At 45.7% G+C, this 26222-nt stretch overlaps 1 protein-coding gene across 1 annotated transcript; it reads right to left on the bottom strand.

The window, feature by feature from the left end:
• LOC120842652 lies at window positions 1–25722 on the bottom strand. Its single transcript, XM_040213802.3, has 13 exons — window positions 25633–25722; window positions 21803–21870; window positions 18100–18215; window positions 16056–16073; window positions 15557–15580; window positions 14011–14064; window positions 11579–11749; window positions 9869–10071; window positions 9138–9232; window positions 6431–6548; window positions 4405–4563; window positions 2049–2165; window positions 1–212 (listed from the first exon to the last, which is right to left on the bottom strand). Exons 2-13 carry the CDS (start codon window positions 21829–21831, stop codon window positions 63–65), a joined length of 1254 nt encoding a protein of 417 aa, XP_040069736.2. The 5' UTR covers window positions 21832–21870; window positions 25633–25722; the 3' UTR covers window positions 1–62.
• Between the last annotated feature and the right edge of the window lie 500 nt (window positions 25723–26222).

Here is a 26222-nt window from a genome sequence, read left to right as displayed (position 1 = left end):
TTAACAAAATCGTATCGTTCATCTTTATTTGGAGGAGGTGCATCTATAGAAGAAAGGCGCGGCTATTGGGGAAAGACCATGGAGTGCAGGACTCCGATGAGGGGCGCGCCGACGTCGTGGCCCGAGGCCCTGAAGTAGCCGTCCACGTCGTCGCGCTCCACGTCGTACGCGGCCAAGCACATGCCGGGGAACTCGTGCAGGAGGCGGGACATCTGCGGGCAAAAAGCGCGCTATATGGCCACTCGCAGGGCGAGAGCGGCAGGATATCGCCACTTTCGGGTCCGCGACCTCCAGCCTCACGCTCGTTGCTTTCCGTCGTGCTTGGGCGGAGGCTTTCACGCTCGAAGCTCGCGCGACGCCGGCTCGTTGTAGAAGCTGTGGTAATCGACAGGGATAAGAACGGCAGGAAGGAGTTTCAGTGGTCCCATCTCCGGTAACACTTCGGAGACTCTGGAACTTCGAGCTCCAGTCTCCGAATGGTTCCGGAGGCAGAATGCAAAGCCAAAGCACGACAGAAAACATCGAGCGCGTGCTGGAAACCGGGCGTCAGAAACAACAACAATAATAATAATATTATTATTATTATTAGCGTAAGTAGTGGTACTCTGTGTGGCTCACGGTGGGCCGGCGTAGGCACAGACCTCACGCGAGCACCGCGACGACGTCCACAGCTGAGCCCGTGTCCCGTGAGTGGGATGAATACGAGTCCCTGCCCATGGCCGTTCTCATCCTTTCGGTGACTATAGGAAGCCCGCGTCGGAGATGGGAAATCTAAAGACCTCCCCTGTCGTTCTCGCCCTGTCAGTGGCTTTAATATTGAGCCTCTCGGCCATTGTTGGCACGTTCCAAGCGAGGCACCTCGCGCCAGCAGCCGGACGCGTGCAGCCCTTGGCGCCACATGCGTGCCGCTGGTGCGAACTGACGTACTTATTCTAGGGGTCGCCAGTGTCTGGTGTCGAGCTGCAGGGCTGTTAAAGAGCAAGAAGTCCAGCTCTGCTGATCTAGTACCCCTGTCAGACGGCCTTCTAAAGCTCCTTTCCACTAAGCTCTGTTATGAAATCAGCCATTCAGCTCGCGATGTTGAGTGCTTACGTGCTAAGGCGTGCGCTGGTTCGCCGTAGAAGGGTATGCACTTGGGCTAGTTGGTGATCCATGTTTTTGAGGGTGAAAGCGCTAAAAACAACGGACAAGCAAAAGAAACGAACAACACAAAGAGCTACTTGCAACTGAAGTTTATTCTTCAGTTGCAATTAGCGCTCTGTGTTGTTCGTTTCTTTTACATGTCCGTTGTTTTTAGCGCTTTCCCCCTTAAAAAGCTGGTTCGCCGATTTTATAAAGGAGCTTGTTCTAAAAGCCTTTAAAATGCCCGTCTGACAGGGGGTATTAGACGCCTTCCATCACTGAACGCAAGAAATCGAGTATCTTATTTATTCGTGGCTATTAGGATTAATTTTGACGATGACCTTAAATGTGCTCGGGGCTATTCCACGGCACGTTCCTCCATAGTCCCGTTTAGGTATCAAGATAATTGACAATTCCCTTTTTTTTTTTTGCCCGATCGGTGGAGGAGTGGAACGAGCTTCCTCCTCAGTTGGACCGGGGTCGCTATATATGTTTGTTCCGCAACTGGTTTAAACTGTTTGCGTGTTTAACTTTTGGAACGGTGGTTCAGATGTTTTTGCCTATGACATAATTCTTTGTGAATTTGTGATTTATTTTGTGCATTACCTCGTGAAATTGGCAATATTGTTATGATGCCTGTGACGCGTTTCTGACTGGAGTGTTTAGCGCGTCGTCAGTTTCCCTTAGTTTTCGCCTAATGACTCCATAGAGGTGGCATGTTGTCCTCTGCCGCGATCCTAGCGGTGCCTTCCAATGCTTACGTATACACTTCCGCTGCTCCTATTGGCGAGATCTTGGATCCAAGTAACATATGTCTTTCAGTCTAGAGTACCTTGTGTATAACTGGTGAAACATTTGTCCCAAAACGCCGAAGGGACCTCCGCGATATCCTTGACACGAAGAGCGCAAATGCAATCCGAGGTTACCTTGTGAACAAGACTGTGTCGGTCTTCGAATCCGTAGAAGACGTAGTCCGTGTTCAGGAAGCGAGACATGGATCGAGGGTTGGACTTGACCTCTCCGTTGTTGAGCAACCCGCAGACCTGGGAACAGAACGAGGATAGGACATTGAAGAGTTTTGGTGCAAGTTCATAGGGTTAGGGCAGCACCTTCTAGACAGCAAGGTCATAGTGCTGAATATTCTACCTCACCTGAAGGATCCAACGCGAGGTACGGATTGGACACTCGTTGCGTCAGCGTATGGCTAAGCCTCGTGCTTGATCAGTGGGAAGTCCGCGGCCTCAGTGGCACGCTCGCCGACAAACGACCAGCAACGTTCGGTGACCAAACAGACTACCCTAGGGACTCTTGTGCCTTTGCATGGTCGCCGAGCATTGTGTTGGTCCCCTTTCATGCCAATAAAGGCTCTGACGGACCGTTGACGCACCTTTCCCCTCTGATACAAACACTTTCGATGGCTTAACATTTAGCTCAACTTCAACTGCCTGTGTAGCACGGTTGACTCTAATCGGGAACCGCAACGAGACAGGGTTTAGAGACAATTTGAAACGAACCCAACGGTTCTTTTCATATGAAAGTGGGGTACGCATGCAAACACTTTGTGGTCCTTCAAATCTCGCGAAGCAGATATATAAGTTGTAGAGCCATAGAAAAGTCAACGCGGCGTGGAAGTTCGTCTGCTTCATTTGCAGGGGTTGAGATGGCGTCAGAAAGCCGAGCTCTGATTGGCTCCGACTAAAGGATAGTGGGTAGACCTCAAGGCAGCTTGCTTTGAAGTCTACCCACTATTCTTCAATCATAGCCAATAAGAGCTCGGCGTTCTGACGCCACCACAACCCCTGCAAAAGATGCAGACGAATTTGCGCCGGCACATTTAGCGCACCCTTGGTATCCAGATCAGTGAGACAAATCATATGATTTTCGTGCTTAACTTTTATCTCCTGATGGAGTATAAATGTTTAGAGCAATTTGGAAACTGTGCACATTTTCGACATCTATTAAGGCGAAAAAAAAAAAAACAAAAGCTGAGTCACCCTACGCGATGTCTGATATTTTGCATATAAAAGCGGATGTTCAAGCTAGAGTACTGCATGGGCCCGGGCCATCCCGAAAACCCGAGCCCGGCCCGGCCCGGCCTGCGGGCCGGGCTCGGGCCGGGTAGCACGCATTTTCTCGGCCTCAAACCAAACTTAAAATTAAAAAAAAAAAAAAATAATAACGACGTTTTGTACTTGGAAATTCTTCACGTGGATACAAGGAAACGTATGTGATTCAACCAGCATGGTGGGAAAGTGCGGTCAAGAAACGAGGGCAAAAAGTGATCTTGACTTTGCACTTTGTGGAGGGGGCCTTACTATGGCCACCAAAGATGAGCTAACTACCATAGATAATTTTATGCTTATACAGCCGTTTGAAGATGCACTAGCGTGATTGTGATTGTTTCTTCACAAAAAAACATGTAAAGAGGAAATTTTTCTTTGAAACGAATAGACCTATTGCTATATTACCCAAGCATCAAGGAGAATGCAGGGATTGGTGTTCCACGCGCCGCACGTGATGGCCGCAGCGATAGTAAATTTTCTAAAGCAAAAACCTAAAAAAAATTTATCTTGCACGCGCGTTCGTCAACGCTTTATTTTGGTTGCTTACTTCGAATATTTTATACGGGGAAGGCGTGTGGCGCGTGGAACACCAATCCCTGCATTCTCCTTGATGCTTGAGTAATATAGAAAATTGTCTATTGAACGACGAAAAGTCCAATATCTCTCCAAGAAATGCCTACACTAAACAAAACATCGCCCACTCTTTTTTTCTCAAAATCACTTGTGATGTGCATATTTCGCCCAAATTCTCGAATATACATCGTCAAAGTCAGAATATTTATCGTGTAAAAAAAAAAAAAAAAGATCGGTCCAAGTTTAAAATAAATTTAAATAAAATATGCTCGCTTTATGCTTAGAAAGTTTGTAGACTAAAGCCTGCAAACTTTTTCGGGCTCATGTACATAATCTGTCAAACTCGGGCCGGGCTTAAACTTATATTAAAAAAAAAAAATTGTCTAGCTCGGGCTGGGCTTAAGCTTCTGTCTAAAAACGCTGCCGGGCCCGGGCCGGGATCGGGCAGTGTCTCTTCCGGGCCGGGATCGGGCAGTGCCTCTTCCGGGTCGGGTCGGGCCGGGCCTAGCAATTCTGGCCCGTGCAGTGCTGTAGTGTAAGCTCGGAGCACGTTCCATAGACGGCAAAAATGGCTGCGCGCCATTGGTCATTATGTTTATTAGGCTGCTCGTGCGTTAATGCAGCCTCGGGCACCTGGAATACTTGCCTCATGCAGGCTCGTGTAATCGTATCGGGTGATCCGGGCGAGGTGCATGTACAGGCTGTCCCTGATGTTCTTGATCACCCCCAGGGACAGGCTGAGGCACCAGCCGTCCGCTCTTTCCAGAGACTGGCGCAAGGCCCATACCTTGGACAGCTGCTGCTTCTGGAAATACGGGATATGATGACGTAGCGTCGAAGAGCGACTTTCAGTTAGTCTTGCCGCTGAGAGTGTATTGCGTTAAATGTTCTAACCTGTTGACCCGCTGTGAGGGGCACCTACTGGACTAGTAAAAGGCAGTTTAGTGGCAAATAATTGTGACTACAAGGTTTAAGGATTTCTGTTTGTGGAAACTATTTTCGGGCTATTAGGAATTGTTTCAAAAGGACCCGAGAAAAACGTTCTCGAATAGTTCGTTTTCGTTCCACCTAAAGCCCTCGTGATCGGTTGCATAGCTCGTTAAGTATCCATCCTAGTTTCCCTCCAGACCACGGTGAACAAATCAGGAGCAAGTCCTGTGCACTGCCGGAGCATACACAGCCTTCACCTCCATTACAGGGGGTCATTCGTGGACAGTGATGCAGCTATACCGATGAAGATTAGAATGAGGAACCATCGCGGCCTTAAACTTCGAAAGAAACATTTAAAAGGGGTACTCCGGCGTTTTCTTCATAATTTGTCTGACAATTTAGTAATCGAAATATTGGGCCAAAGTGTTTTTTTTTTTTTTTTTTGCGCGAAGTTATTGAATTTACAATTTTGGTCCTCGTCGTGTTTTTTCAAAGTGAAAGCCTCCACGGACAACAATTGAGAAGTGACCTCAGAATAATGCAGGGGTTCACTCTTTGGAGTGTAGACTTCGTCTCCAACTGATTGCAAGCAGTTTCATGGTGTTAAATGAATGCTTTGGAAGCTCGCTCAAGCATCCTCCCCGCAGCACGAAGCAAATGCTCGGCGGAGTAAATTTTTAGACTGACTGCTCGACTAGCGCCACTGTGAGCATACACAATGGCGGTAAGCTCGACCTTCCAGCCTGCCTTCTCCTGACGTCACGGCACTGAAAAGTGCGGGTATATTTGAATATTGGTTTTGGTATCATTTTCACTTGCCGATTTCACAATAACTATTACGAATTTCGTGACACTAAGTGGCATAGCGGAAAGGGTAAAGGCCACCTATAGTTAGTAGGGGTAGCTAAGAAAATCGCCGGGTGCCTTTTTAACGCGGTACTCCGGCGATTTCTAGAGCTACCCCAACCAACTATATTTTCGGAATCACTGGAATTCACCCTTTGCGGTATGCTATTTAGTATCGCGAAATTCATAGTTGTTATTGCGAAGGCGGCAAACGAAAGTGACGCAGAAATCAGTATTCAAATAAACCCGCACTTTTCAGTGCCAGGGCGTCAGTGGCAAGCAGACTTGCAAGTCGAGCAAGTTGTCTAGAAAATTGAATATGCCAAGCATTTGTTCCGCGCTGGTGCGCGGGTACTGAAGCGAGCTTCCAAAGCACTCATTTGACACCCTGCTTCGAATCAGTTGGGAACAAATTCTAGAGTCCAAAGAGTGAACCCCTGTCTCCGTTTGGCGTCACCTTTTCGTTGATGAACCCGGAGACGGGAGAAAGATGAGGATGATGGAGAGGAAGAACAGGAGTCTTACTCTCCCTCATCGTCATCTTTCTCCCTAGTCTCAAGGTTATACTTCATCATGTGTAATCATCACCAGCTCGTCTGCGCTCTAACATTCTGTTCACTTCTTCGTTGTTGCCAGTAGAGACTTTCAGCTTAAAAAAACACGGTTCTGACCAAAATCGAAGGTGCGAAAACTTCGCGAAAAATAAATATTTTTATCTAATATCTGGGATACTATTTCAGTGTGATGTTTGTTGGTGTGTAGTGCCTAATCAGGAGGCTATTACCTAACACTCTCTGAAGTCGTTTAGCACTGCAAGGTCTGTTCGCTCAAGGAGCAGAGACCACCCACACGGTCGGAGGAATGCTTTAAACCGTTTCGCAGAGGAGGCTACTCACGAGGAAGGTGCCATTGGTGACCGCCTTTCCCGACGGCTGGTACGGATTGGGAAACCGAATCGAATGCTGGTGGTCCGCTTCAAGCTCCTGGCTCTCGAATATAATGTGCTCCAGGTGCCTGGGACATTGTGGCAGAGGCAGAATGTTCAAGGCTTCCATACTACATTATCTCAGAAATTGGGGGTGTACTACTTACACCCTTTGTCCCATATATAACATCCATCACCCCCCAAAAAAAAACTACAGTTCGACGTTCAGTCGACTGACTTCGAACCGACGATGCTAACTTTCACGAGCGGCTTGGTAGCCGAGTGATATAACTTATTAAAATAGCTAATGGACTCATTAAATACTACATGAAAACACTTAAGGTTTTGATGGCCCTGCAGCAAAACTTCAGCGTTTTTTTTTTCTCTAGTTTTTGACACGTACTACATTAGCTATTTAGAAAGTTATATCTAGGTTCCGTGCTTTCGGATAAATCAGATAAAATGCAAAAAATACAAGCCGGTAGCTTTTTTTTTTTTTTTTTTTGAAATTCAGTTTTTTTTTAATGACTCTAATTTGGAGGGAAATGAAACAAAAACAAGGAGTTTTTCACAAATTAAGTTTCGCCTCAGACAGGTCCAGGGACCAGCGGTCATTAGGAGGCCTCCCCATAGATTCCTTTAAAATATCGTAGTATCGACCAAAGAATTTTCACCGCTTATCCAGTCGGGGTTCGTTCAACGTAACGGGGCATTGTAAACGTTTCTGAGCCCAAAATAGCGTTATCAGTTTATTCTGCTGTTGTGCGCCGCCATTCGTGTCCTAAAACCGACACCGTTGCGCAGCCGGCATCCCAAAGAGCGTCGATACTTGCATGAAGCGTGAAGTGCGTTTTTTTACTGAGGAAATTTCAGCACACTCAGATATATAAACCGAAGCCCGCTCACAAAAGTTTGGCTAGACCCAGAACAGTGCAATCGAAACAATCCCTGCCGCCCGCGGCATAGCCAGAGGGGAATTCAGCCCCCCCCCCCCCTTTTCCCCCCTCAAGAAAAAAAAAAAAGAAGAAAAATTTAGCCGATTTTATAATACACACATGCAATTGACCCCCCCCCCCCCCCCCCCCCCCTCCCCCGGAAAAAAAGTTATCGCTACGCCACTGTCCGTCATCATATTTTTTCTATACTGACGTAATTTCGTCCACCATTTTGTTGTTGTGAGCTGTCAGGTACGTGTGTGCCAAACTCGAGCATTCGAAGGATTTGCATGCCCCCTCAAATGCGTAGAGCACAGAAGCTTATGTCTTACCACGTGGATATCATCTCAACCGGTTACGATGTAATCTTTCAATGTAGTGAATTTGTTTGAAAACACAAACTAACAACAAAATGGCGGATTGACGTCATGTGCAAACAACCTATTGTGAGACTTGACTGACTGAGCGTTTGACCCACACTTCTTTCATAATACAGCGGTGAAATTACTCTAAGCAGATTGGCTGAGCGCGAGAATGCATAACGATATGTCAAATATGAAAGTTGGTGCTTCGTAATGACTGTCAGCGAAGCAAAGAGCGCTAAGTTTGACTCGAGCCCCTGTAAACGAAAAAGTGGCGTGATTCCTCCTCTCCCAGCCACTTCCACCCCTGGCTGCTTGACACCATTCTTGAACTAAGGCGCCAGCGAGAAGGAACATTTGGAACAATGAAGCGCGTTATTTTTTTTTTTTATACGGGATGTTTTTGCGAATATTTTTAGAAATCCCTGCAAACAAGATGTGTAAAAAAAGAAAGAAGAAAGATACTCTTTTGCATGGAGAATAGAAGGGTAGGAGAGGGCATGACGTCGGCCGCGTAGCCTCCACAAGCCATGCTCCCTTGACGCCTCGCCTCTTTCTCATTTCCCTCCTCACGCTCACCACATCACGTGACCGTAGCTAGCCTTCGTCTAGCCTTCGATCTGATAAAAACTACCGGACGGAGCGCGTGCAAGCCTGCAAGGAATCCTCCTGCAATCAACCATCCATCTTACACGTGACATGTCACGCGCACCAATCGCCAGAGAGATCTGCGGTCACGCTGGGCACAAAATCGTTTAAACTTTTTATGACTATGCTTCAGCAATATTGCAACGTGCCCCCTCCTAGTACTTATAACCTCCTTGCTCTTTTGGGAAACAAGCTGCCCGTCATGGCGGGCGTCATAAATAGCAAAATTAAACACGCAAATTATGATAAAAAATATACTAGTTGCCTTTATAAAGTGAAAATAAACGTATGCGGTTTCAAATAGAAACTTGCCTAGCGTCATCGAAAACCCCTTGTGCAAGTCAATTTTAGGAAAACTCGAATCACGTGGGCAGGCACCAAGGTCCGCTGAAAATTCAAGCTCATGCAGCAGGTGGAAGGCTCCAGCAACCCGAAAACAATGACGAGTTTCTCATCATCCGCGTTTTCACGTTCATCCTTCGGCGCTCTTATTGGCTAATGCTGCACTGTGATTGGCTGCGCAGCTAAAAGAAGGTACCCGGACCTCACCATATTCTGCGTTTTTTTTAGAGTGATTATAGTTGATTGGCTTCACCCGCACAAGTATCGACACAAATCACCAGGTTTCAACATTAACTTGGATTAATTGTCAATTTCCTTGTATGTATAAAAAAGAAACAGTTCCAATCGGACCATGGACTGAGGTCGGGCAAAACTCCTGCCGAGTCCTTACATCGACACGTCCTCGAAGAACTTCTTATCGGGTAGGAGCGCCGATGAGATCCTCAATATTAGGTACAGGTCAGTCGGGTGGATCCGGTGGAATGTCTACGAAGAAACGAAGCAGGCACACGCACTTTGAGGCTCGCGTCGTCCCGTTCATTATACTGAACGCAAATACAATACTTCAACACCAGTTCAGAACTTGGTAGAATCGTGGACTTTTCACCGCGAAGACAATTCTTTTCACGTTTCTTAGCGTTTCAATGCATGTAAAGTTGCTAAATTGGCATTCCTACCGATATTAATTGAAAGTTGTCACAATGCTGCGACATTTACCAATATGTCACGTTCAGTTATTTCTCTTATTAGGGAGTTTTCGTAGATAATTTTTGCCGTCCCGCAACGCTGTCCGCGACCCTCTAAGATACCCGGAACTCCACAGTCAAGGCCATCGGCGCGCAGGCGCAGTAGCGGCATCTTCGTTGCGGAGGGTTTAGCGGAGGGGGAAACGCCGGTCTACGAAAACTCCCTAATCTCATTGAAACCTCCCTAACTCATTATACAATCCTAGCGCTCATTCAGGCGGCACTCTAGCGCTAAATTATATGACAGGCAGGTGACGTGAGGAGTCCAGCACAACGGCCTTGAACTCTAGGAGGTTCTTGATGGCCCCAGGAGGCGACATAGAAGGCCCAGCAGTGCTGCCCCTTCCATCGAGGTGTTGGTATGTGTCGGCCTTACCCTTAAGAGGAGGACGGCCGCGTCCAGGTCCTCTTGGGAGCCCGCCCTGAGCTCAACCCCCGACAGCTCGTGCTTGCTGAGGAAGCGAGAGACTGCTCCCACCAGGGCGGCGCTGCCGTTGTCGCGGAACATGGAGCAGCCCACGGACACGTAGCGCTTCACGTGGTCCCTGACCTTCAGGAACTCCGACAGGGCCTCTTTGTCTGGCCCGGGCCAGAGGGAAGAAAACACGTTACACTTGCACCCGACAAAAACGCTGGAACCACAAGGAAGAAAATAGTTTGTTTCGTAAAACACTCGCTTAACCTAACCTTTTCGTACTTCATCTAAAGTAACGTATCCTGGCCTAACCTAACTTAACCTGAGTTAATCTAACCTAACCTGATACCACCTAACTTAATCCTTTGTGACTTGACCTAACCTGAGCTAACTTAACCTGGCCTAGCCTCGCCTAACATAGTCTAGCCTGGTTTAAGTTAACCTGACCTGATCTGAACTCAACTGAACTGACCTGACCTGAACTTAACTGAAGTACTTGACATGACATTACCGGACCTAAATTAACACTCGATGCCCTCGAGCCCGCGATACGGAACCTCGTTTCGGACTCGCGTTTTCTGCGCTTTCGTTACTTTAGTCGTTACGTTACGTTACGGATGTTACCTTACGCTTTCGGCGAGAGTAGCTTTTTGAAAGCGTAATATAATATGTCACCGACACACCGTGAAGCGCAGCCTTGCGCTGCACGCCGGCCACTCCCAGTGGCCGGCGTTAGCGACCGTGTGACTGTAGCGATAACATAATGTCGTCCCGGTTCGAACATATATTCTTCTAAATGTAGAAGAGGTGAAAGTGCAATGTTGACCTTTTCGTTTACCCTCGTCCCCAGCCACATGGTTGACGAACCCGGTATGCGGGATGAAGAAAAAGCGAGGCATAACAGCCTGGAATCAATAAAAGAATCTGGAAGAGCCAAAACAAGGATGCCAGACAGTCGCGACTGAAAGTGAGTTTCTCCCACTAAAATGACGACAGCAAAACGTTATTTTTCCGCTTACCGGAAGCTTTCCGATTCAAAATGGCGGCGCCCGCGTAGAAAATGTATACACATGCGCAATGCCCATTGCGTCCGAAGTCTGGCTATGAATCTCGGTACGTAGACGATTTCGTCGAGATTGACCGACCCCAAAACGGATTCTACATGTGCAAAGAACTGCCTGGAGCATTTGCTCGTCTCGATGAGTAATCGACGCAATTTCTTTCATTTAGTGTTACGGTATCTTTGTGGTAACATATCACAAGCAAGGGGACGGATGTTACAATAGAAGATGAAATAAGAGAAGCAGTATAATTATTTCCGTCGTTCGCAATCTTTGTCTTATTTTCTCTATTTTTTTATTTTTGCTTGTTTAACTCTTACCTAGTGCCACTGCTTGTAGTAACACTTTGTCGCAGACGCAACCACAACCCTAGAAGACAACGGGCGCGTGCTGGAGGCGAAACATCAATGGGGTTCTTAATTAATCGTGGCAAATGAACGCCCTGGTTTGAGATTGTTGTTTCACCTTGTGGTGTCTTGGCCATCTATTTGTGAACCAGCATCTTTAGTGCCCAGAGGCGAAGGTACGACGCATATTTACCGGTTACAGTTGCAACCCCCTCCCTCCCACATCCACACACGCACATGAGCGTAACCGTGGCAAGGCATACCCGGCACGTGGAAGTAGTAGGCGCCGTAGTCGTCCTCATCTACGATCAGTTCCCCCGTAAAGATGGCGTGGGAACAGTAGGTGCTGATGGCGCGGGGAAGTTCGCCGCTGCCCACGCCGCTCGTGCCGCAGATCAGGACCTCGGGGACGGCAGGGATCACTGGCACGTCCTCTGCAACCCGTGGTATACCAACCGGAAATATGGCCAACATCGCTCAGACATTGGCTTTGCAAGCTGTTGCTAGCAGCCGCGCCTCAAAAAGTCAAAAGCTTTGGTCTGGCCACCGTGAGTGAAAAAAAACAACAAAAAACGCATTGTTGGAGCGCGGTCTGGCAGCTCTGGAAACACTATGGCAAGGCTTGACCATCTATACGTAATCCAACGGCAAGATGACGGCGCCCGGTAACGCTCAGCGTGTCCTTGTGCTCTGAAATGACGGGCATCGTATGGGCGTTCGCAGGATCGCGTCAAGAAATCTTTAGTGACGGAGCACAAAAGAACCCATAGAAAGCCCGAGGAAAGTCACGCGAAATGCGATAAAAGCAAACGGGGTGCGCTCAAGGCGTCCGCTACAGAGGTTCAACTCACTTCGCGATTTTGCGGTGATAAACGAGAGCCTAGAAAATCGTCGAAATTCAAAAATGTCAAAAGCAATGCAAAAAAAAAAAAAAACAATAGAAAGAAAGAAAAAAATGAGCGAAAGCGAAGCATGGGCCATGATGCTTGCTTGGTCGATGGAAATTTTCCGATCGCACGTGTCCTCGAGACGGCGCGACCATTACCGATATCCGGAACATTACTCTTATGTGGTTAATTTATACTTAGTATAATAGATAAAACACAATCCGCATAGTGTACAGGATTTGATTTGATTTAAATTCTTTATTTGCATCACATATTAAGTACATTATACCGAGGGGTGTGCAAAAAAAAAAAAATCTATCACGAGGACGCACAAGAAAATCTTACACATTCTTTTTTTTTTTTTTTCGTACAGCAAAAGTCGCATGGGAGTTAATATAGCTCCTTAGTGATTTGAATGTTGTATCTTGAAGCTCAATATCTCCTCAGTATCTAATCAATATAGTAGTCTGGGCGGTTTATTTTGCGGCATCTCTGCATGGCCACCTGTTTTCTACTGATTCGTACGATCCGGCGTTTATTGATCGGTATTTTCCGGCAGATCATGAAAGCAACAAATTCCTAATTGAAAACTGGGGACATCCGCCTCGTCTTGGTTTCAACGCGGGAAATGACGGCCACACGCGTGTGATGACCGCAAACGTACGATGCTGGAGAATAGGATCCAGACATCTACGCGTTACTGAAATAGAGTGACTATAAATACCGTTATTCATTACTCACTCATAAAGTAACTATGTACATTACAACGTTACAGCAATTCAAAAGAAACGTGTTATTTCAACTTGAAATTCGTTTTTCAATTTGAAATTCGTTTTTATGAAGCTTCCAATATTTGTTATTAATCTTTTCCTTTTTTTTTTTTTGCTTTCTGACGCGTTTGTTTGGGGATAACTGTGGCTATACCCCCATATTGTGTGCACATCCCTGTAAGGTTCACGTAGCGTTTTATTATCACGCAAATTACAGGCTCGAGCTGTGGTGAGAACTAAGTTGGGTACTTGTGCTGTACATGTTCCCCTCCAGATGGCACTAATTACCGCTCCTTGCGAGTTCATCATAAGGTAACGGAAATACCGTTATAGTTCCTTCTACTAAAAAGAAACGAAGCCGTTACTTCGTTACTAAAAAAAGTAACCGAGTACAAATAACGGGCTACTTGTAGCACGTTATGCACAAGTCTGATGGGGCCTCACCAAACTCTCTGTATGGCACGAACTTCATTGCTGAAATAAACAGAAGAGTAATAAAGTCGTGAGAATAATCGTTTTTGCAATAACTCTAGATCAGCTGTACAAAGAGTATTTGATCTGCGCTCCATTCGTTGTTCACAGGCAAACCCCCCAAAGAGCGCTGCTTGCAAAAAAATATGATGAGAGAAATGGTTGCTATAATCAAGAGTGCGGATAGATATTTAAATCGTATCAAATGGGCTGAAACACTATTTAATCTCAAGTAAAGGGAAATAAGACATATGGCTAGGTGGCGCAAGTCAGCGCCCGACTCAGAACGAACAGCCATCATGCATCTATCCATTCATTCTTCCAAGTCCTTTGCGCCCTCATCGTGGCCACAGCCCCACAGGCTCGTTCGATTTGCTTGCACCTCCTGCTCAGGTGCAGAAAAGTGTAGGGCGGTGCACTTCCGGTCGTATCTCAATGCATATACAGGAAGTACACCGCCCCGTACGTTTATGCACCGGTGCAGGAGGTGCATGCCAATCGAACGAGCCTTTGGTGAAAAGTTCTCGCGGCACCTTACAATAAAGAATTTCTCAGTACTATAGTCACCTCGTTTGGAAACCTTGGCTGGCACCGTCACGGTGGTCGTCGTGTTGGGAGTTCCTGCAAACAGAAGCTTCGATGGGCACTTCCGGCGCTCAACTGTTCTAACTTCTAACCGGAAACGGCGAGTATTTGGACAGACGAACCATCATCCACCCAGTGGGATGGATGATGGTTACTTGGCCTGCACTGACGTCACACCGGCTGCCATTGTGGTAGCCTAGGGGATGAATACGTGCCTCTTTGCCGCCTAGATTTTGCATCAATGAATTTGTTTTTTCTTTGCAAGAATAAGCAGAAATGACCACCAGCTTGGTGCATTGACGGTGCATGCAAAGTGTTAAAATTGAACTGACCGTAAAGCCGTAAGTCGTAAAGGCGCCTCGGACGGCATTCTAAGATGAAGCGAAATTGGGTGTCATACTTCCGTCGTCACAACTTCAGTGCAGCTCCAACAACGTACGTCCGTTATCTTAACCTTAGTGACTTCATTCATAGCCTCCTCTATACTCACACAGTTTGCACTTCGACAACGGAGCCATAGAGTGCCCGGTCGCAAAGTTGGAGCGCGAGGATCTGGTAGCACAGAGCATCAAAGAGCCATTTCTCGGGGAACCTGGACGTCAGCGCACAGCTTTTGCAGCGGCGATTAAGAACCCGAAACACGCTTGTTCGCTCGGGATAAGTGTGTTTCGGCGTCTTGCCGCAGCGGGGCGCCAGTCACGTGGCTCTCCTCTCATTCGTTGTCTTCCGCTCCACCTTTTTCATTTCGGCGGCCGCTTCTCATGGCGATCCGCCAGGCTTTGTCAGTAATATAGGAGGCTATGCTTCATCTTAACAGAGAATGAGCCGGATGGTGTGCGTCATCACGGTGTACGCCTGCTCGGATGACGCGTTCGAAAGTATTCGCCTGTTCTCACTAAATGCAAAAGAAAAAAAGTCATTTGAACGACGCCAATAGGCGAAAGCTTGAACTACCGTTGGCGTCCGGGAGGTAAGCTTCGATACCCATTCTGCCTCCCCCGCGGCTTATCTGAGTCGCGGAGGAGGCAGGAGAAGTAGCGCAGCTCCCCCTTCGGACGCCAAACGTAGTTCGACCTTTCGCCGCTACGTGAGGAGGGCGGGCGCATGCGCAGAACTCTTGCAAAAAGTTTCATTCTGACGAAGATGTTACAGTGTGTTTAGGGTCAACATATGGAATGGATGCAACGTTCTGTAATGTGTTGTCGAATGCGTGCTGCGGGTGAGAGGACGCAAAGTTGCTTTGAAGATTGGGTGAGGAACCAAATATTAAACATCGCCGATTATTCAGTCAACGTCACCTCTGACTCGAACTTCCTCAGCTTTTGATATACTGAAGGGCAATCTCGGATAGGGAAATGCAGTGCTGACTGCTGACGCGTGGCATTTCTAGCTTGCTTCCATATAACAGTAGCTAAATAGCATATACAGTTCCTCTAGCATGCATAACTCCTCCCCTCTGGAATGGCCTCAGCTCAAAAGATTACGTTAAAAGTAAAAAAATACGCGAAAAAAAAGACTATTTACTGGCCTGTGGTTGTGGCGCCTGTAGTTACTGAAATAAAGTAAATATTGACATACATTAAATTTTTCTCAAGATGAACCGACTCAACTTGTCCGGACACATGGATGGTTAAATCGAATCACTGATAAACATTGTGAGATAATTAAATGTCAACCATTTATTAATTACTTAAAGGCCCTTTTTGCAAGGGAATTACATAATTGCCCAACTGCCGCTTTGTGTTTAGCTATAAATGCAAAAGTGGCACTACGGCTTATATCTGATTGACTTCGTTATCGATGCATTCTACAAGTTCAGAGTTTGATTTGAAATGGTTGAGCACCGGTACAGCATTATAATTAAAGCGCGGCTGTGAAACGGTAATTGTAATTTGGTTCACAATCCACTGCCAGGATTTTCTATTAGACTTCAAAGCATGGAAACACCCAATCTGTGCAGGTTTTTTTATATTTTATTTTGACCAAGCTACAGGATTAAGTTATGTCTAAGAGCAATGCTTTCTTACCTGTAGTTGGAGTAACGTCTGTGAAGAGAAATGTAATAAAGCTAGTTAAGAAAAGTGGTGTAAGATTAGCTGTCATGGTCAACATCCATGAGCATATCGTAACAGGGGGTTCGCTTGAGCCGAAGTAAAATGGCGCAAGCGCGGAACTGACAAGTATATTTCCTGCACGTAAATAAACAAAGATCGAGTGCTATGGTCGCTGATGACAGTCCGACTAAAACGAGAAAAAAAAAAAAAAAAAAAAAAAAAGTCGACACCGACAAGCCGCACGCACGTGCAGCAAGGACGGGAAGGTACCTTTGGCAGGCTTGCAATCACTCGAGCTCAGTTCACGGGCATCGAGAGACCCCAAACCCGCCAAAGGCACATTCGCGTTCATACTGCGCGTGTTTGAGACTTGTTGGCGTCGGTTGTTTGTTTGTCGCCCTAGTGGAACTCAGGCATGAAAGGATGAGAATGACAGTGCGTTTCTGTGCCCGGCACCAAGCATGCGCTCGCTGCATGCCTTCCGACTTGCTTCGGATGCGCTTGAACGCTCGCGATTCACTTCGAATTTATTTCATTCACAACTGCACTCCGAGTGACTAGCGTGCGCTTGATTGAAGACTCGTCATAAGTGGCATGGAGCAGCTCTCATCTGACGCCCTTTGAGAGATAGCGTTAGCGTCAGGGTCCATGGGGCGATTAACATGGCCGCCTGGAAGTGCCACGAAGCGCATTCGGGAAACCTTCAGAAGCAAATTTTGACACTCTGGTTGGCGCGTTTTCGTGAACGTCACATCGTCTGGTTTACGATGTGGGGAAGGGGGGGGGGGAGGGGAAGGGGAGGAGGAGGGGAGGAGATGAAGGGAGGCATCGGTAAACACGCCTCAGTGATCCATGCCTTTAGCCGGCTCACATGTTCCTTACCGTTTAGATTTTTTTATATTTTTTTGTATGGGCGCCGTTATTTTAAAAATTGCGGCGCCTACGACGTTGTCTAGCGACTTAAAACTTCTGGTTCTGGCAGCACAGCTACCTGGGTAGGCAACGGTGTGAGCATGGGAGGGACTTGGCTTGGCTGTGGGCTAGAATAACTTGTCTGGGACTTGTCAGGTTCGAATCCAGCTGGCTAACGACAGACCATCACAATGCCTCCCCGAAAGAACGAGGATGAAGACGGTGTGTTTTGGATTGAGTTTCCACAACGAAGGCATATATGTGCAGTGTAATGCAGTCTATACCATGGAGCAATAGCGTACCTTGCAGTGATGACCCATATAATCGGAGCACCTGCACCGGGTTAGAATCGGTCCTCTTGTCGCGTAGACGAAGTATTCGTGAGCATAAAAGTGACGATGAGTTTTACACAAAGCCCTCCCAATTCACGCTCGCAATCTAATGACTTTATGAAATAAGGGTCCTCGGGGAAAATGCGAAGCTCAATAACATTGCAGTCATACTCGTGCTTCAGCTTCTTGTGCTTATCGCACACTTTCCGTGAGTGTTCATATGATTATTAAAATTATTTGTGCATCCGACGACGACGCATGATAGCCAGACAACCGTAGATTTTCGTAAATTGTAACACGGTAAAAAGAAGCACTCGCAACTAACTCACGCACGGCGTCCATTTCTAAGCCTTTTCGCCCATACCTTTGGCAACTGCATACCCTCTGTCAGTGGGCATTCCAAGAATGCACCAGGTCCAGGGTACGCCAGTCGCGCGCTGGTGTGAGATTATGCTAAAAAGGTCTCGCTTAAAAGCCGACTACCATGACTCAAGATTCTGCAAGGCAGAAGATCCTCCTCACCATGGGAGAGGAGCAACAGGCAACGGTGGACAGGGTAGAAGGGGGAGAGGAGGAAGGGAGGAAAAAGTGGAAAGTGCGAACTGGTTGCCGATCTTTAAACTTATAAGGCCCCCTCCCTTCTCTCCTCTCTGTTCCCCCGTTAACCAGGTGATCTGACGTCCATAAGAATGGACCAATCAGAGTGCCGGAATCGGCCTGTTGACATATTCTACGAGCTTTTCCGAATAGGCCACGGGGAAAGAGTGGCCCACCTGAGGAGAGCAGATGGGAAATTAAGAGTATCAGGAGCATGATGACGAGGAGCACCGCCGCCACGGCGTCCCAGGACATCGTCTTTTGCCAGGGCTGGTCGTGGTGGAAGGACCTCCTGCGAATTCGGCACAAACAAACCAAATGCAAAAAAAACAAAAACAACAACAACAACAACAACCACAGGTTGCGAGTGCATCACGCAGTGAATTATGAGAAAACCCTGTAAGCTTAATCTTTATTCCGCATCACGTGTCACGTGACACTGAAGGGGTGGAGAAAGAGAGGAGGAGCACGCTGTTGCTCGCATGCTTTTGCCAACTCGACGGCGTTGCCTCCGACGCCTCCGTTGTCGGCTACATCCCGTTTCATACATCCAGTTCCCAGAATTTGTTTCGGCGCCGCGAGGGGCGCTGCACGTTTTGCAACACACAAATTGTCGAGCGCATATAAGGTCTTTTAGTAATATAGTCTTAAAAGCAGTATCTTTTTTTTTTTCTTCCTCTTGTGAACGTTTTAGCGTTTGGTATTCGACAAATACAGCACCACCAGTAAGTGTAGCTGGGGAACGATGGACTTTAAATACAAGTATGCATATGTACATTTATTGTTCTGGTCTGATCAGAAAACGGGCCTAGTGAACCACAAATAAATATACTGGCCTGTACTCACGCCAGGCCTCTATGTATGGCTAAGGCAGTCTAAGTAACTTTCTACTGCTAGAAAGCAGGGATGTGTAAATCAAAATTGATTAACCGTATTTTTTATTGTATGAATCTAATTTTATTAGGTTAATTAAGGTTTCTATTCACTGCCATTTTTTTTTTGGAATTCTCAGCAGAGCAAATAAATGAGACGATTTGACAACAGATTGAGTAATTCAATCTGTTGAAACGTGTTTTGCTCAACTACGTTCTTTATAGATTTCAAAGATTCGGTAACAGTTCCCACATCTTACGTCCGTGGAGCTAAAATATGCAGACTCAATCGGGCTATTTGGTCGGGTACCTCAGGACTTGACGGGATTGTCAAGAGTGGTCATGCATGCAATAGCATTTTAATTCTGGCAGCGTTAAACTTACGAAAGAAAATTGAAGACGCGTGCGAAGCAAGAGCTAGGTTATTTCACAGTAAAACCAGACCATATGCCTCTAAAGTATGAAGTCTTGCGAGCTGTTACCTCTTCATAATTCATAGCCCAGGCTACGGGCTGCAGAGTCACGCTCTTATGTTCGCAATCACGTTTATGTCAGGGCCTCCAACCGCAAACTTAATGCCATTCAATTGGTGCCTAGTTACGCTGAAATGCAATTGGGGTAAATTATGTTAATTAACGCACCAATCCAATTATTATGCACCGTTTGTAACTCATAAAAGTATGCGGAGAGCAAGTCGTCTGCTTCTTGCGCAGGATCTGCGGTGACGTCAGAACGACGCAGAGCTCTGATTGGCTCTGACTGAAGGATAGTGGGTGGGCCATGGTAGACCTCAATGCTAGATGCCTTGAGGTCTTCCCACCATTTTGTTTTTTATCAGCCAATAAGAGCTTGGCGTTCTGAGATCATCGCAACCCCTGTGCTAGAATCAGACGAACTTGCGTTCCGTATACTCACTGATCTACTGCTTTTACCCGGCACTGGCCAAGTTGCGCCCGTCCTGTTGTCTTTGTGCCTTTATTGGCCTTGTTTTGTTTGCGCTGTTTAACCTTTTAAATCAGTATGAACCAACTCGCCCAAACCCAAGTTTTGATCCAAATATTGAGATTCGTGTATTTTTTGGGCCCAAGATAAAGATGCTGAAATACATCTGCCTTTTGTTTAACGGGATTTCCCTGAGATCAGTGCTTACAGTCAGGGAGGTCCCGCGGGATCTCAGACTCCTCGAGGGGAGTCGATCCAACTGTCGCGCCCCTAGAGACGAAGTTAAGAACTAACCCCATGGACACTACATTAATTATTTGGCCATGCTTCTGGCGCGACGTTCGACTGTGTCAGCATTTGGATGCATGTTGATGTTATTAGTTTAAAGACAAGCTGCTTGTCAAAATATGCCCCACCAACCCCTCCCTTTCTCCCGCCCCCCCCCCCCCCCCCCCCTTTCCACCCGTTGAGGTGAGCACAACAGAAACCCCCTACCACCGGTGGGAGACTTTAATTAAGCACCGCCTGAGATACTCTGCAACAAAGTAAAAAAAAAAGTATTCCGGAATACAGATACACAAAGAAATAATGTTCCCCCCAAACAGTGGTTGGTGCAGAGGGTGCAGTTCGTGGCAAATGCAAGTGGCCAGGGCTTGTATTTCTCACTTTATGGCAGTTTATTTTATGCACCTTCCCTTACCTTACACTCTTCATCCATTAACAAATATGCCATCACGGATGCCACTAATAAAACATTGTCACCCCCAGTGACCCACTGGAGACCACGACGGCTTGCCATGCTTGAGAAAGGGCGTCTGCCCGATATGACCCTTGATTAGCCGTGACGTTGTGTTTCAACATGAGAAAAACCTTCACGGCAAAACAGCAATTTTTGCCCACGTCTGATATCATTCCACCGCGGCGCTCGGTTCGTAAGAGACGATCTACTTTTTTTTTATTATCGATTATAAGACTGGTTTTTAGAGTTGCTTACCCTCCTTGCAAGCGTCCGTTCTTAGAACCACTTTTGTTTTAGTAAAACATAAAATAGCGCAACAGAAACAAGGACAAGAAGTAAACAGGACAGGCGCTATTTCTTGTCCTTGTTTCTGTTGCGCTATTTTATGTTTTACTAAGATGAACCAACTAGCCCAACAACGTACCTCACTTTTGTTTTGTTTTAGCCATTATATTTCCTATTTTCACTTTTGGATTCCTTGCACCAAAATGGTGATATTCAGTTTATCACTTTACAACCGACAGTTAACATTCGACAACAAATGTAGCGAGATCCCAAAGCCTGGCAGAACCTATCGATACAAGCGATCCAATGCAAATATGGTTTGCGTTGTATAGCTGAAATGCAATTTTTTTTAAAAGTATTTCGATGCAGAAATAGAAACACCCGAACTACTTTTAAGATATACTATCGCGATACATTTGTATCGCGATACTGCCCAGCCTTGAGTGAGGCAGAAACTCCAGCAATACTGCCCCTAGAACTACATTGAAACTTTTCATAAAGGTGCCTTTAGGTAAATCTTTAACGAAAAAAAAAATTAACTAAACAAAAGTTTATTTTCCTTTGCACAGAAAGAAACACGGTAAAAACCGCCTTGGTCACGCTGCTAGTAACAAATTGCGGCCGGCACATATGCTTGAATCTATCGGATCTGCTCTAAAATAAGTTTTCACTTTTCTTTTTTTAATTCATGTTATGCCATTTGTTTTCTATTTTGTCTATTCCTTCTGTTTAAAAGAAAAACAAGTACTTTTGGGCTTAACTTTTTTTTCCCTTGAACTTTCACCCATAAGTTTTGAATATGATAAATGCACCACCTAAGAACACCTTCGTGGAAAGTTTCATTACACTTAGTTCATCCGTCTATTCATACGATTTTCGTTTGCGCCCAAACAGCGTTCTGAAACACCCTGGATAAGGTGTTAGCCAAGGGGACACAAATCTCTTTCTCGGGTCGTTGCGGGGTCGTTGCGTGAGACGTCCAGACGTCCGTGAGACGTCTGCGCGACATCCTGCCGCCTGGAATGGGCAGCGTATACGCACCTTACGATGAGCAGTGAATCGACGGGCATGGCGGCTGGACCCAAGGCGTACCTGCAGGCTGCAAAAGACTACGGCGAGTCAGGCGGGGCACACAACAATACAGTACAATACAATACAATAAGCTTTATTTTTCCAGAAGTACTGAAGGGGACCCCAGACAAAAAGCTGCTAAAAGCAGCTTGACTGGGTCTGGGTTTCAAACGGCAGCATCAACAAACGTATAAAACACGTAATCAGGAAGGTAAGAAAAATAAAAACAAAATCTGTATAACACTGAAGTAGCAGAAAACCAAAATTAGTTATCGATAGGTAAAACACGTAGGTCTTTTTTGGCCAAATGTGTACATTTTTATGTTGTTCGTGAAACATGTATTTACCACGTACGGCCCTTTGTACTGCAATGACTGTCAATCAATCAATCAATCAATCAGTTTATTTTTTCTTTCAAGGGGTACACACTCCTCGAAATGGTACCTTGGTGCAAAAGGCGATCGTGTCGCCTGACTGGGCACCAAGGTCCAATGGGGGGGAAGGGGGGCAAAATCCAGCAGCAACAGCAATTAAGGTAAAACTTCGACAAGAGAAAAAAAATACTTATACAAGATATAACGGATACACACATACATACACTCAAGAGAAAATGGATGCATACATAAAATTGTAAAGAATGAATACTAGCACACATTGATGTTGTTTAACATTGTCATAAAAACAAAGATTAAAAAGTAATACAAGACATCAAGCAAAAACGAAATAAATAAAAGTGAGAAAAGCACTTCGGTATAAACCATAAAAGTGAAGAAGCTAGAATACATTCCTAAATTCCCGGCACATATAAAAATAGCAATCTGGCATTGTCCACACAATAAAATTAAAATATAAACGTGATCACAAGGTATACAAGATTTTTAATAAAAGCGGATGCACAAAAAATGCGGGTTAAAATTTAAAAAAAAATGTATTTCAACATATCTATAGAATTATCAATTCAGTGGCAATCAAAAAGGAGCGTAGACTTTTTTTAAATGTAGTTCGGTTTGTAGTAATTATGAAATTATTACCAACAGCATTTAGAAGCTGGGAAACCTGAAAATTGATCATTTGTTTTCCGTAGTTAGTCCTAATAGATGGTAGTCTGTATGTCCTTGTTGTCCTTAAGTTATATTCAGACAAATTTGCAGGAATGAGGTCAAAGCCGCTTATTCCGTTTCTATGAATAAGCTGCCCAAGCTTATAATGGTAAAGTTTAGAAAGTGGAAGGATATTTAATCTGTCAAATAGGCTTTCGGCTTCACTATAGTGATTCGAGTTGGTCATTATTCTTAACATACGTTTTTGTAAACTTGCAAGTCCATTATAATTTGTTTTAACCGTGGTGCCCCAAACTAGTAAGCAGTAGTAAAGTTTTTGATAAAAGAGGGTGTAGTATATCTGTACCTTCAACCATGTCGGTAGGAGGTCTTTTGTCTTATAAATTATTCCTATTGTTCTAGAGAGGTCACTTTTTATATGCTCAGTTTGCGTTGTCCAGGATAGTTTGTCATTAAACCATACCCCTAAGAATTTGCAATCAGTTATACGGTCTATAATGCAATTGTTTATTGTCAAACATGGCAGTTTATTGATCTTTTTATTTTTTGGCGTAAATAACATATACTTTGTTTATGAAGCATTTAATTGCATTTTATTTATGTCGAGCCACCTGTTTAAATCGCATAGGTAGTTATTAGCTTCTTGTTCTATTTCATCTACGGAAGTACCAGAAAAAAAGAGACTAGTATCATCAGCATACATGACTAAGTTTGGAGAAACCGAGATGTTTACAATGTCGTCTAAATAGATTATAAAAAGCAGAGGTCCTAATACTGATCCCTGAGGGACCCCTTATTTAACAGTAGGTTGTAATTTGTGCGGCTCCGAGGAATGAGCCAAGTGTCTACACGGCGTGTGTTTATGTTACTTTGCTTCTCAAGTTCAGAAATAAAATATATATATATATAAAAAAAAAAAGTCAGCCTTTCCACTCTGGGGTAAAAGGAAGAGCAGCGGAGCTGTACTATGTGCCGCCATCTATGAGCGACGGCGGCAACCAGAAAACCGCAAGCCGATTGTCTGGTTTCCGCCGTCGCTCATAGATGGCGGTAGCTGTCCAGAGGGTTATGTCGAGATTCATTTGCCCACGGACACGAAACTGGGAAAACTAGCCCTAACCAGCTCCGCTGTAAAAATTATGAACGCTGGTGATGAGAAACGAAGGGTACAGAGTAAACGATAATTGTATACGCATTCTAGGGGAAGTATTTGACACCAAGAAAATAGTGGCTCTTTACGGTCCGCAAAAAGACACCCGCAATATAACGTAAAACTTTTCTGGCAATAGTAGATTTTGAAGGTTTGTCTTAGTTGTGGTAGCTGATACAACATGACAATAGTTTAGATTTGACTCAAATAGTAAAATTTTAACCTAATAGGGTCTGGTACAACATTGCGACCGCGGGCAATAATGCCAACACCTCCAGAATCCCACGCGGAGCTGTTGAAGGCACGGATGCAGGCATGGAACTCTATAGAAAATGCTCTCCTTGCCCAAGTTCAACCGGTGAATCAAGCAGAAAGCAGTTGACGGTCTCGCGGTTCTCTAATACTCTACGATAAAAAAACAACAACACTGAAGCGTTTACTTTCCCGCAAATCACTCGGTAGGCCGAGTCAATCACCGCGATCTACGGTGGGAAATCGGCGAATGGGCGCTTTTACAAAAGCCCCCACAATCGCCTGCCCGACATTGCTTGATCACGTGCTTTGACGTGATTGGACGCGAGGGTCGCGTCAGCGTTCGGGCGTGAACTCGGCTCAACTGGCATTGGATACGAGCGTGACGTCAGCGTTCGGAGATGACTCGGATCCAATCACACGCTACGTGTCCCAACCAACGGCGAACGTCATTGTTGCTCCATGGACTTTTGAAAAGTGTCTATTGCGAGGCTAAAATTGTAATGGGACTGAAAACGAACTACATTGTTGTGACACTGAGCATGCGCATTGTGACGGTTTTTCTATGTCTTATCTCAAATTCAACCTTACCATCTGCCAATGTCCCAGCGTAATAGAACAAACAATACGGTTTTGTATTATCCCCCCCCCCTCCCTTTCTCAAAAACAAACAAACAAACAAAAACTACGGATCGCGGGACGCTCCACCCAAATGTAGCCCTCGCGGTCCGAAAAATATTTCAAGAGTTTCAGACCCAACCCTTCATTTATTCGAAAGTTATTCGTATTTTTTGTGAAATGTTCAATGGGAAAATGACGGCCGACGGAGCTGAATCTGAATGGCGTCATTTGTCGAAAACGCACGAAAATTACTTCACTTTCCCTTTAGAATTTTTATAAAATGAACTTTAAATTTTACCGAAATAACGGATAGTTATGAAACTTTAGCATCCGGTTCGAACCGCTAGCGCTACATTTGGGCGCAAAAAGGAGCGTTCGGCAATGCGTAATTTATTTTTGAAAAAAACACAAAAAAAAACACAAAAAAAAAAAATCATTTTTTTGGGGGGGGGGGGGGGATGACACGATGAGGTGCAGAGAAGGCGTATCTCGCGGCTTACACACTTCTAAATACAGACATCAGGGAGTATGTATTAAGAAGTATGTAAACCGGAAAATCTATAGAGTTAAAGAGAAGAGGAACACAAGATGTCAAGGTACTCATTCCGGTGGAGATTTTACGCCGGGTCCACCGTTCATGTGCTGAACGTTCCTGATAAATAATTTGCAGCTGCCGAATAGACACTATTACTATTCTAAAGATTGCCATGGCTTACCAAATTGCTGCTAAGGTGAGCTGAACGAGCTGAGAAGGTTAGACACTTTTTCGTCTTCTACTTTCATTGACAGGGCAGCAGCGGAAACAAGCGCGAGCTGCTCGCGCCCAAAATAAGTCGTTCATACGTTTATACTGTGTTTCACCTTGTGTTGTACCACAGGAAAGGCTACAAGCGCGAGCTCCTTGCTCTGGGGCAGATCTCGGCGGCACAAGCTCTCGTGCAGTAAGGGCAGCTGTCAACGCTATGAGCTCGCGCTTCCAGCCTTCGCTGCGGTACAACATAAGGTGAAACGGAGTATAGACAGCGCAAGTAGTTTATAGACGCTTTCAGCGCGCGCATGATTGTGCCGCCATAGCTGCCCTTCTCTCGTCTTGCCGAAATGCCGAGCCACTGAAGCGGACATTGGCGAGTCTCCAGAGGGGCCTATTCTCGGTAAAAGGACGCAGTAGCATATAAAGTGGCAATAACCTGTCCTGCTGTGGTAATGATGAAGTGAAGCGAACGGAATAAGAGGGAACAAAAACTGACGGTCGGTTATGGCGGCGCCCATGCACAGCTGCCTGAAAGCGTCTATACTGCTTTCACTG

Source organism: Ixodes scapularis, unplaced genomic scaffold (assembly GCF_016920785.2).
Source record: "Ixodes scapularis isolate PalLabHiFi unplaced genomic scaffold, ASM1692078v2 PGA_scaffold6__148_contigs__length_123643588, whole genome shotgun sequence".
NCBI lineage: Eukaryota > Metazoa > Arthropoda > Arachnida > Ixodida > Ixodidae > Ixodes > Ixodes scapularis.
Note: the sequence above shows the minus strand (reverse complement) of the source record. Positions and strands in the feature narration are given on the sequence as shown.

Excerpts from the sequence above, each read along its gene's own strand:
- LOC120842652 (XM_040213802.3), bottom strand. The coding sequence starts at position 21,831 with ATGCCCGTCGATTCACTGCTCATCGTAAG. Across the intron at positions 9,233-9,868 it reads CGGCCGTCCTCCTCTTAAGG|ACATTCCACCGGATCCACCC; the intron begins GTAAGGCCGACA and ends GTTTCTTCGTAG. Across the intron at positions 213-2,048 it reads GACACAGTCTTGTTCACAAG|ATGTCCCGCCTCCTGCACGA; the intron begins GTAACCTCGGAT and ends TTTTGCCCGCAG.